General features: G+C 50.9%; 2 protein-coding genes across 5 annotated transcripts; one reads left to right on the plus strand and one right to left on the minus strand.

Annotated features, from left to right (window-relative positions):
• The first annotated feature begins 682 nt into the window (after positions 1-682).
• On the plus strand, positions 683-5748 carry ELOVL1 (ELOVL fatty acid elongase 1). 2 transcript variants are annotated; one of them, XM_077149991.1, is made up of 9 exons: positions 683-949; positions 2826-2975; positions 3572-3631; positions 3816-4006; positions 4160-4240; positions 4381-4437; positions 4522-4627; positions 4716-4852; positions 5024-5748. In XM_077149991.1, the coding sequence occupies exons 3-9, from the start codon at positions 3586-3588 to the stop codon at positions 5243-5245; spliced, it is 840 nt and encodes a 279-aa protein (XP_077006106.1). In that variant the 5' UTR covers positions 683-949; positions 2826-2975; positions 3572-3585; the 3' UTR covers positions 5246-5748. The 2 variants fall into 2 exon arrangements, with proteins under 2 accessions (XP_077006106.1, XP_077006105.1); XM_077149990.1 differs by lacking the exon at positions 2826-2975 and having other exon boundaries at positions 713-949.
• Positions 5749-5879: 131 nt separating this feature from the next.
• CDC20 (cell division cycle 20) lies at positions 5880-10019 on the minus strand. 3 transcript variants are annotated; one of them, XM_077149982.1, is made up of 11 exons: positions 9944-10019; positions 9529-9755; positions 9267-9415; positions 9085-9181; positions 8776-8904; positions 8481-8677; positions 8268-8362; positions 7904-8132; positions 7634-7759; positions 6548-6665; positions 5880-6142 (listed from the first exon to the last, which is right to left on the minus strand). In XM_077149982.1, the coding sequence occupies exons 1-11, from the start codon at positions 10015-10017 to the stop codon at positions 5964-5966; spliced, it is 1620 nt and encodes a 539-aa protein (XP_077006097.1). In that variant the 5' UTR covers positions 10018-10019; the 3' UTR covers positions 5880-5963. The 3 variants fall into 3 exon arrangements, with proteins under 3 accessions (XP_077006097.1, XP_077006096.1, XP_077006098.1); XM_077149981.1 differs by having other exon boundaries at positions 9887-10011; XM_077149983.1 differs by lacking the exon at positions 8776-8904 and having other exon boundaries at positions 9887-10011.
• Between the last annotated feature and the right edge of the window lie 12 nt (positions 10020-10031).

Raw genomic sequence — 10031 nt, forward strand, 5'->3', positions numbered from 1 at the left:
GTAAACAAGGTAAGGATAGCATCTACCTTGTTTATTGCACATGATAGGATAAAAAAGTGATGGATGAATGATACAATTATGACTGTACCCTCCTCCAAAATCTTCTCTGCTTTTAGAACAAAAATCAAACTGTTTCATTTGGCCTTTAATAACTCCTATCTACATTCAGCCACAACCAGCTTCAATTTCCCTTTGTCCCTTTCACTACCTTGAAGGCCAGTTTAGCTAGTGATTCACTAATTTTTGCCCCAGGCCACTTGTATTCTCCCACCTCCATTCCATGAATTCCTCTAAGCAACCTCCTAATGCTGTGGCTCCTCTAAGTTTATAGACTCCTGGAGAAGGCTGCACCTTCCCCCGAAACCCCACTGCCATCCCAAATCAGCCCTTAGCATACTTACATTGCCTTCTTCCCACCCCTCTGGTTTTACCCTATTAGAGATTGAGCTCCTTGAGAAAAGGGCTGAACTTCGGACCTTTCCCAGGGTCCCAACCTGGACCCACCACAAACGGGAGATATGTTGGTCATCCTGGTGGATTAATCACCAGAGAGTCCAGAATGAGGCCATTCAGGGGCTGACTGTCAGGAGAAGCAATGTGTGACAGGCCAGGACGCTGCGACCTGGTTGAGGCGGGCTGAGTGATGCGGAGGGAAAGGGTGGGGAGTCAGGGCTGGGTGTGCTTCCTGCCCCGGGATCTGGCGGCCCGCCCCTGCTCCCGCCCCTCTGGCAGAGCTGAGCCGAACTGAGCCTGGGCTGGACGGCCCCTCCTGCCTTTGGGCTGGCGGCCCAATCAGCACGCGCCCCCCCACCCGGCCTGCCCCCTCCCCCTCGGGTGACAGAAAGTCGGCCCAGCAGATGAGGAAGTGGTAGGCAGGCTGGCCCTGGGGACTTCTCTCTGGCTCTGCTCCCTCCAAGCTCTCCACTACTGCCCGCCGGCCACCCTGCTGGTGAGTCTGGACTTTCCATGAGCTCTCTATGTGCCCGGGCGCCCTGCCTGGCTGGCCCAGCCCTGCCCTGCCTTGCCCAGACTGTGGGTGAGGCTGTTCCTGGGGAGAGTTGGGTGGGAGGTCCCAGTTTACCGGGGCTGGGCCTCTCCAGCAACCTCCTTCCCCTACCGCCCCTGGCCCTGGCCCTTATTTGCTTAAACATAGACTTTCCTCCACCACCTTCTGATAGTTTTCCCCCGTCTCCCTCCCTCTCTCTCCCTACATTTTCTTCTTCTCTGCTCCTTTCCTCCTTCCCATGCCTGTCTTCTTATCCCTTCTATCCATCCTAAAGGAAGGAAGGGATGGGTTGACTTACCCTCCAAAAACACACCCAGATTTTTCCCAAGCTTGGGGATAGGTCTTTCTCAGAAGCCTTGAGCCACTCCTGAACTCCAGGGTATATGTGTGTGTTTGTTTGTGTGTGTGTGTGTGTATGATGAGGAATTTGGGTGATGGTGCTTGAGAGACAAACAGAAATAAGGTGCTGGCAAACATACGTGTCAGAGAGGAACTGTGTCTTAGAGCACATGCCTAAGCTCGTTACCATAGAATAGGCAACCAACAGAATTCAGATTGTGAATGAATGAATGATGATTAGCATCCATGGAAAAAGATCTGTATGAGGGACCAAAGGCCAGATGTGAGTTTATGTCCATTCACCTCTTAAGTTGATGTCCGCTTAGTGGGCTGAATGAGTTTATGTATGTGACCACATATATCCATGACTCACATATGTGTGAGTGAACCTGCATGTGTCACTTCAAGTGGGTATGGGCCTGTAGGTGAGCATATGTGTTTGTGTATGGTAATGTGGGACCTGTGGAGGATCTATGCATGAGTTGGCCAGTGTAAATGTAGTTAGGAGCAGGTCTGAGTATAAGAAACTATGCATGTCAAAATCCAGAGGGGTTTGTGAAAGTGGAAGGTATGTGAGAGTGCAGTTGTTGCCAGCAGGAGGTATGTGGGCCCTGTGTGCACCTACGTGAGCTGGCCACTGGTGAATTTGTCACTGTGGAGTCGAGAGGCAGGTGCATGTGTATGGACAGGGAGGATTCAGAGCCTGATCATTGTGGAGGCAGCTGAAGGTCTTAAGAAACATGTGTACATTTGGAGAAGAGTGATATGATGTGGAGGTGTGCTGGCACATCTGCGAGATGTGTGCCAGGTGAGTGTATGTGAGTGGCATTCTAGAAGTGTGTAGGCACATATACAGACTTTCTATTGGATGTATCAGGTCTATTGTCACTTAGTACCTGCATAGATGGTTCTCTGGATAGAGGGAACTATGCAGGAAGCTCTCAGAACACCTGATGCCCTGGCAGGGTGGGGAATTCGTTGTCGCTCTGGGACTGTCTCTTTTGGTCTGAGGAGTTGGTTGGGCAGAGGCTTTTGTGTCCCTATGATCATCCCTCAACATTCCTGCAGGCCCTGAGGGACAGGGAATCTAGCCCATTTAGGACTCCTCCGTGAGGGAGGGAAGGATTTCTGAGAGCTCCCCCGTTTCCCCACCTCCTCACATGCTACTGGCTTCCCTGTCCCTCCCTGGGAGGGAAGGGTGATTGTACCCATTCTGAAGTAGGAGAAACTGCGACTTTGTGACTGGTCAGGAGAGGATGCTGGGTGTGAATTTTCAGTTGTTCTTTTTGGGCCAAGGCAAGGGCCGGGCCCAGGGCCGGAGATGGTTTCTGGCTCAGACAGATAGTCCCTTAGCTCGTCTGGTTGGTCCAGTGTGAATGAGTGATGAGTCTGGGGCTTTATGTGGCTTTCCCAATCCTGGTGGGTCTTGCTCTCCTCGGCACTGAGCTGTGGCCTGGACCCACCCTCCACCCATTTGCAGTTCAGCGGGGGCAGGTGGAGGGCGGGGCTGCTGCCAGATCTAGTCAGACAGGTGGAGCTGCCAGGGCAGGAGTCTCAAGGAGCCAGGCTCCAGGAGAGGAAGGTCTCAGCAAGAGGAGACTGCCAGAGAAGAGAGGAGGAGAGGCCAAAGGTAAGAGCTCCTAGAGGGCAGAGGATAAATGTTCCAGCAGGGGAGAGGAGGGACCCAGGAGGTGACAGTCTGAGAGGGGAGAGGAGAAGACAGGAAAGGAAAGGTTGAAGGTGAGAGACCCTGGGGAGAAGAAAAACCTAGGGCTGGAGAGGTGAGAGCCTGATGAGGAAAGGAGAGGAGATTCATACTGCAGATGAATTCACTGTTGGTGAAGAGATAAGGCTCTCTGGAAAAGAGAATCTTGAAGCCAGAAATTGAGCTATCTCATGAAGGAAGAGGGGAAGGGAGGCCAGGAAGCAAATATCTCTGGAGAGAAGCAGAAGGTGAGGAGAGAAGAGTAAAGCATGGAGAGGAAAGAATGGAACAGCACTTCCCAGGCAGGCAGGATGTGTGGGGAGGAGATACTCCACCAAGCTCTAGGCCCCTGCAATTCCTTCCTCGTGCTATTTTTCTGTCCTTTCTGTAATGAGGTATGAGTTGTCTCATTTGGTTCTGTGTCCTGCTTCTGTTGGCCGCAGGGTGGGAGATGAGAGGGGGTGGGTGGAATGGGGTGTGCACTGGGCTCTGTCTGACACTCATCTTCAATGCCTCCCCAGAGTCTTTAGCCAGGATGGAGGCTGTTGTGAACTTGTTCCAGGAAATGCTAAAGCATGAAGGTAAGATGCTATTCACCAGCCCTTTCTTCTCTTCTTCCCTGGGATTCCTGGATCTAGGGCTTTCTCTGAATAGAGAGTCTCTATGAACCACTTGACCCTTTGTGACCTGACCTCATGTATGTAGACCTGCTGGGGACTCTGAATCCTGTGACCCTTCCTGACTACTTTTGACCCTTGTTCACAGATCCCCGGATCCAGGGTTACCCTCTAATGGGGTCCCCTCTGCTAATGACCTCCATCCTCTTGACCTATGTGTACTTCGTTCTCTCACTTGGGCCTCGCATCATGGCCAATCGAAAGCCTTTCCAGCTCCGCGGCTTCATGATTGTCTACAACTTCTCACTGGTGGCACTCTCACTCTACATTGTCTATGAGGTGGGCCCCTGGGATACCTATGCTATTCTGCTAACAGGGAAAGGGGTTGAGCTTAGAGCCAGAGAGGTTCAGATCCATTTTTGCAGCCAGAGAAGGGGAGGCATATGGGGAAAGGGCAGCTCTCTCGTGGTCTAATCCTCACACTTTTCCTAGTTCTTGATGTCTGGTTGGCTGAGTACCTACACCTGGCGCTGTGACCCTGTGGACTATTCCAACAACCCTGAGGCACTTAGGGTAAGTAGGGGATGGGGACTAGTTCATAAATAACTTTGGGGGATAGAAACAGTATGGGGGTGGCCTGGGCTTATGGCCCAGTTTAGGGAGGCTCTTGGAGCAGTATGGGGGTCCTAAGGCTGCCCTGATTTTTCTTACAGATGGTTCGAGTGGCTTGGCTCTTCCTCTTCTCCAAGTTCATTGAATTGATGGACACGGTGAGTGGCTATATGAAATGTGAAAACTTGGGAGATAAGGGAAGAGACCCTGGCTCTGACCCCTTGTTCCTACTCTTATCTCAGGTGATCTTTGTTCTCCGGAAGAAAGATGGGCAGGTGACCTTCCTACATGTCTTCCATCACTCAGTGCTCCCTTGGAGCTGGTGGTGGGGGGTAAAGATTGCCCCAGGTGAGTAGTGAAGGCCAGTAGGGAAAGAGGGGTGGGCACTGGGGACCAGAGGTGTGACTCTCCTGACCGTTTCATTGTTCATTCACAGGAGGAATGGGCTCTTTCCATGCCATGATAAACTCCTCTGTTCATGTCATCATGTACCTGTACTATGGATTATCTGCCCTTGGCCCTGTGGCTCAGCCCTACCTTTGGTGGAAAAAACATATGACAGCCATCCAGCTGGTGAGGAGCCTAGCCTATAACTCCCCACCCCTACCCCCCAACATTCCTCATCCCACCTTAATCCACCCTCTCACCTTTGACCCCATCTCTTCCCACTCAGCATTTCATCTCTTCACCCCCTCTTCCCCTCCAGTCCTCAGTTCCCTCAATCCTTGCCTTTCTCCATTCTAGATCCAGTTTGTCCTAGTCTCGCTACACATCTCCCAGTACTACTTCATGCCTAGCTGTGGCTACCAGTATCCCATCATCATCCACCTCATCTGGATGTATGGCACAATCTTCTTCGTGTTGTTTTCCAATTTTTGGTACCACTCTTACACCAAGGGCAAGCGGCTGCCCCGTGCAGTACAGCAAAATGGAGCCCTGGGAACCACCAAGGTCAAGGCCAACTAAAAAATATGGCCTAGTTAGGCGCCCACCTAAGTGCCTCAGGACTGCACCTTGGGCAGCATTCATCAGTGTCCTCCCCTACACCTGTGACCAGGGCTTATGTGGTGAGGACTGAGCAGGGGACAGGCCCTCCTCTCCCCACAGCTGGTACACAGGGGCCACTGCCTTTATTTCTTACCCACTTCTCCCATCCAGCTCCAGGAATGTGGCCTCATTGCCCTCAACCACTTCAGAGCTGGGGGCTGAAAGGGCTGGACACTTACTTCCCCCTCTTTGCCTTAAACTTGGGGGAGAAGCTACTCAGGGCTGGCCCCCACCAGGGTCTTACGGCCTTTTTCTCACACTGAAGAGGTCAGCAATAATCTGTCACTATGGACCTAGGCTCCCTCTTTCTCCACTGAAACAGTAGCTTCTTGGCCAAAGGTCAGGGTGGGTAAGGGGCCTGGGAAATAAAGCCTGTGGAGGCTGCTTTCTAATATCTTAATTAAAAGTGACAGAGAAAACCACTGAGGCTGTGTGTGTACATATGTGAATGGAAGAGGTGGGGTACAAAGCCTGCTAGCCATGTCTACAGATAGAAGGGTTGCTTTCTGATCACAATAGAGACAAGCCTCTGGAGAGGCTGGTGAGACATAGGTCATGTAAGAAGAAATGGAAACATGACTTTATTAGAAAATTAAAAAAAAAAACAAAAAAAAAACCACAGAGGAAGAGTTGGTTCTCAACGGATGCCTTGGTGGATAAGGCTGCTTTTGGTTGCACTGGCCTTCTCTCGCTCTCGCCGCCGTGCAGGGTCCAACTCAAAGCAGCGCCATAGCCGTAGGGTCTCATCTGCTGCTGCTGATGCCACGGTAGCCCCATCTGGGCTCATGGTCAGACTCAGGACACGGGCTGTGTGGCCTGGAGCATGTGGAGGAAAAAAGTGAGCAAAATGCACATGAATGCGAATACCCACAGCCCTACAATTTTGATGGCCACCTACCATTGCTGGTTTGTTTTTTATAACAGCTTTATTGAGATATAATTAATTTCCCATAAAATTCATCTTTTTAAAGTATACAATTCAGTGGTTTTTAGTATATTCATAAAGTTGTACAACAAAACTGCTATCAGTTCCAGAATATTTTCATTGCTCCCAAAAGAAACTCTAAACCTATTGGTCACTTTCCATTATCCTATTCCCCTAAATCTTTGGCAACCACTAATCTAGTCTGTCTCCTTGGATTTGGCTATTCTGTCATTTCATATAAATGGAATCACACAGTCTGTGGCCTTTTGTGTCTAGCTTCTTCCCTTAGCACCTACCTTTGAGTTCAGCCACCTTGGCCATGGTTGGGTACTTCCAAATAACGAGCTGGTTCTGGGCAAAGCCATGGCCAGAGATGAGCTCCTTGTAGTGGGGAGACCAGAGGATGGAGCACACCTGTGGAGAGGGGATAGCATGGGAACAACATTCAGTCAAGGCTTCTCAAATCAGAACTAAGTCCATTCTAGTGGTAGCACTCTGACAGGTGCTACAGACTCAGAATTGAATGATCACAGTTCTTAAAAAAACCTTCAAGAAAGTTACAATTATCCTTTTTACAGAAGAAGAATCAGGCAAAAGGAAGTTCAGCAAGTTACCAAAGACCACATGCAATTTAAGTTAGTAGGTGACAAAGCCAGAATTTGAACTCAAGCCCTTCTGGCTCCATAGCCCATGTCTAGTATAAAGGCCACAAGTCGGGGAGTAGAAAGAAAAAAGCTGAAGTGGTCCTTAAGAGGCCTAGCAAGGGCCTGAAATATCATTCTAATGAATTTGGATTCTATGCTGGGACTGGGAGCCACTGCAGGATCTAAAGAGGATAGTAAAAGATTCGTAATTCAGAAAGACCACAAGTGTAAAGGACAGATTGGAGCACATAAGACAATGCTGGAAAACCAGTGAGGAGGTGATTGCAGTAGACTTTAGGAAGAAGCTAAGGGGAGGGGTCAGATGTGAATAAAAAATTTATATATCTTGATGACTAGGTGAGGAGGATGAAAGATTCTGAGAGGCTTTTCAGATTTCTAAGTTTGTGCCATTCAGATTTCTAAGTTTGTACCATCCTAAAGCAGTGTAAGAGAAGAAGAAGGAACACATTTCAGAGGCAAGGGGAAGAGACAAGTGACAAGTTCAATTTGGGACATGCTGAGGTAGTAGTACCTATAGGACAAAGGGCAAGAAATATCCCACTGATCATTGAAATTATAGGCCTGGAGCACATGAGTGAGAGCTGAACTAGAGAGAAGCTTGGGAATCATCAGGGTACAGAGTTGGTGAAGCCACTAGTGTGGCATGGCTCCAAGAAAGACCATATAGATTAAGAATCACACCTGAGGAGTAAGAGGCTGGAATAGGTAAAAGACTACCTGGGAATGGGCATCCACAGCACTCAGACAGGTCCCAGAGCAGACATTCCAGATACGAATGTGTCGATCACTGGTGCCCCCTCCTGTTGCCAAGACATTGGACTGCCAGGGACACCAAGCTACAGCCTAGGCAGAATAAAGGTAGAGTCAGCAGGTACTTGGGATAGACAAAGAGTTATGGGGGTCAAATCCCATTATCCCACTGTCTCTTGACAGTTCCCAGGTTCTGGGTGAGGGTCTACAGAGGCCTCTGTCCAGCCCCATTCTCACCTTGACAGCCCCCTGATGTTGGGTGAATGTCTGCAGGGGAGCCCAGCCACCTTCTCCAGCAGCACTAGGCCACACATTGACCAAGTTATCGTTGCCACCACTAGCCAAATGTCGTCCATCTGGAGCCCAGCGTAGTCCACACACTTCTTGGCTGTGGCCACTCAGTGTGGCCACATGGTGTTCTGCTACCCGTACATCATGGTGGTGGATGTGACCAGAGCGTGAGCCACTGATGGAGAGAAGAAGGGAATCAGAGGTTCTACAGCAGTGCCAAATGCAAACAGACCAGAGCATCTTCAGTCCAGGGGTACAAAATCAGGGAGAGGGTGTACAAAAATCATGGAGCTTTGGGTCCACCACTAACCTGGATAGGATATAGCTGTTCCAACAAAGGGAGCCCACTCGGGCAGAGTGACTGGTCATGTTTCGAAGCCGTTTCTGCTGTTGCACATCCCATAGCTAGACAGAGAGAAGACAACTAGGATCAGAGATTAGGACATGAAAATTAACAGCCTCTAGCTGGGTAACCCCCTTCAGTCTGGGGGCAATAGAAAAGCAATGCAGGGACAAATCTCACCTGCACCTCAGCACTGCTGGTGCCCACAGCCAGGTAGTTGCCCTCTTTGATCCAGGCCACAGAGGATATATATTCCCCAGGCTGCTCCATTTGTAGCAGTTGCAGGATGTCACCAGAGCTAGCACTCCACAAGTATACACTGTTGTCCAGTGCTACAGCTAGTACATTCCCAGAGCTCCAATCCACAAGGTTCAGGTCTACCAGAGGGGAAGAGGGATAAGCATGAGCTTCATTGTTTGCCTAGTCCCCAAGCCCACTTTCTCCATCCACAAAGCAAGGATTAGGCTGCATTTACAGTAGTCATTCCGGATTTCAGGGGCATCTAGGATACGGTCTGGCAGGGAAGGAATGTATCGGCAGGTCTTACGGCTGGAGCCAGGTGTGGCCTTCTGGCTATAAAGTACCTTTAGTCTGTTCTGGTAACCTGTTGCAATAGAGTGGGTTTAGTAACTGGGAGAATTGACTTCTCCTCTCCCCCCAGCTGGGAAAGCAGACTAAGCTCCTCCTCTCAGTCTTAACTGGAAAAAGCAGACTGGCATCTATGTCCCCGCAGCCCTGGTATGGACTGACACCTCCCTCCAAGAATCACCCCTTTAGGTCTTACCTTCTGGGGCATTCTGGGGTTTTCCACTGAGCCGAAGGATCTTGGCTTCTTCCATATCGAAACCGTTGAGGTTCAAGGCCCAGGCTTTCTGATGTTCCTAGCATATAAGATTGATGGTAAGGTAAGGCATCATGCAAAGGGCACAGAAGGGTACCCAGTTCTGAGTCCCTCGGGACAAATACCTTCTTAGTGGGTGTCTGGCTGTTTTCCGGCTGGTTCTCCTTGCTCAGGAGGAAGCTGGCCACCTCCATCTGAGAAGCACTGCGATGGGGGATATAGCGGTCACCGCCAGCTTTGCTGGGAGTGGTCTGAGCTTTAGAACTGGATTTGCCTAGGATGGGGAGAGAGAAGCCCAACAGGCTAACTAGGCGTCTGGGAAATGAAGCATGACGGTGTTTTCAGACATTCCCTTTCCATCCCCGTGTCCCGCTGCACCGCACTGACCTGGAGTTCGGCCCGGGGTCCGGCCGGCGCTGTGGGATCGGTTGGCCGCCCGCATGGGTGACGGGGCCGGCCCCGTGGCGTCCTTGGCTTTGCGCTGCCAGCGCGCAGGGGGTGCATTGGGGATAGGTGTGTCCAACTGGAGCAGCGAGTGCAGATCACTCTCGAACACGAACTGCGCCATGGGTGCGTCTGGAGGGGAGATCCTTGGAGTTGGTCCCGGCCAAGCCCTGGAGGAAGAAAGCCGACAGTACTCAGAGGACAGCGCGGAGCTCCTTCATTCCCGGTGGCCCGCACAATCAGGGGTACGCCCGGCTGCAGCCGCTCCCGGCCTAACACCCCCAGCCGCAGCACCCCTCACCTCGGCACAAATGCTTCGCACCCTAAGCTCCAGATACTTAGCACTTCTGGCCTATACCTCTTGAACCCTCCGCTCCGAGCACTCATTGGCTCCTTCAAAATCCAACCGTCGCAACTGCCGCTATCGCCCATTGGTCTTTACAGCA

Source organism: Tamandua tetradactyla, chromosome 2 (genome assembly GCF_023851605.1).
Source record: "Tamandua tetradactyla isolate mTamTet1 chromosome 2, mTamTet1.pri, whole genome shotgun sequence".
NCBI lineage: Eukaryota > Metazoa > Chordata > Mammalia > Pilosa > Myrmecophagidae > Tamandua > Tamandua tetradactyla.

Bases quoted from the DNA above. Each gene is read 5' to 3' on its own strand.
- ELOVL1 (XM_077149991.1), top strand. From the start codon at position 3,586: ATGGAGGCTGTTGTGAACTTGTTCCAGGAAATGCTAAAGCATGAAG. The intron at 4,241-4,380 runs GTAAGTAGGGGA...TTTTTCTTACAG, and splicing joins ACAACCCTGAGGCACTTAGG to ATGGTTCGAGTGGCTTGGCT. The intron at 4,628-4,715 runs GTGAGTAGTGAA...GTTCATTCACAG, and splicing joins GGGGGTAAAGATTGCCCCAG to GAGGAATGGGCTCTTTCCAT.
- CDC20 (XM_077149981.1), bottom strand. From the start codon at position 9,972: ATGAGTGCTCGGAGCGGAGGGTTCAAGAGGTATAGGCCAGAAGTGCTA. The intron at 9,182-9,266 runs GTATTTGTCCCG...CTTATATGCTAG, and splicing joins GCCAGACACCCACTAAGAAG to GAACATCAGAAAGCCTGGGC. The intron at 8,363-8,480 runs GTGAGATTTGTC...CTCTCTGTCTAG, and splicing joins CCAGCAGTGCTGAGGTGCAG to CTATGGGATGTGCAACAGCA.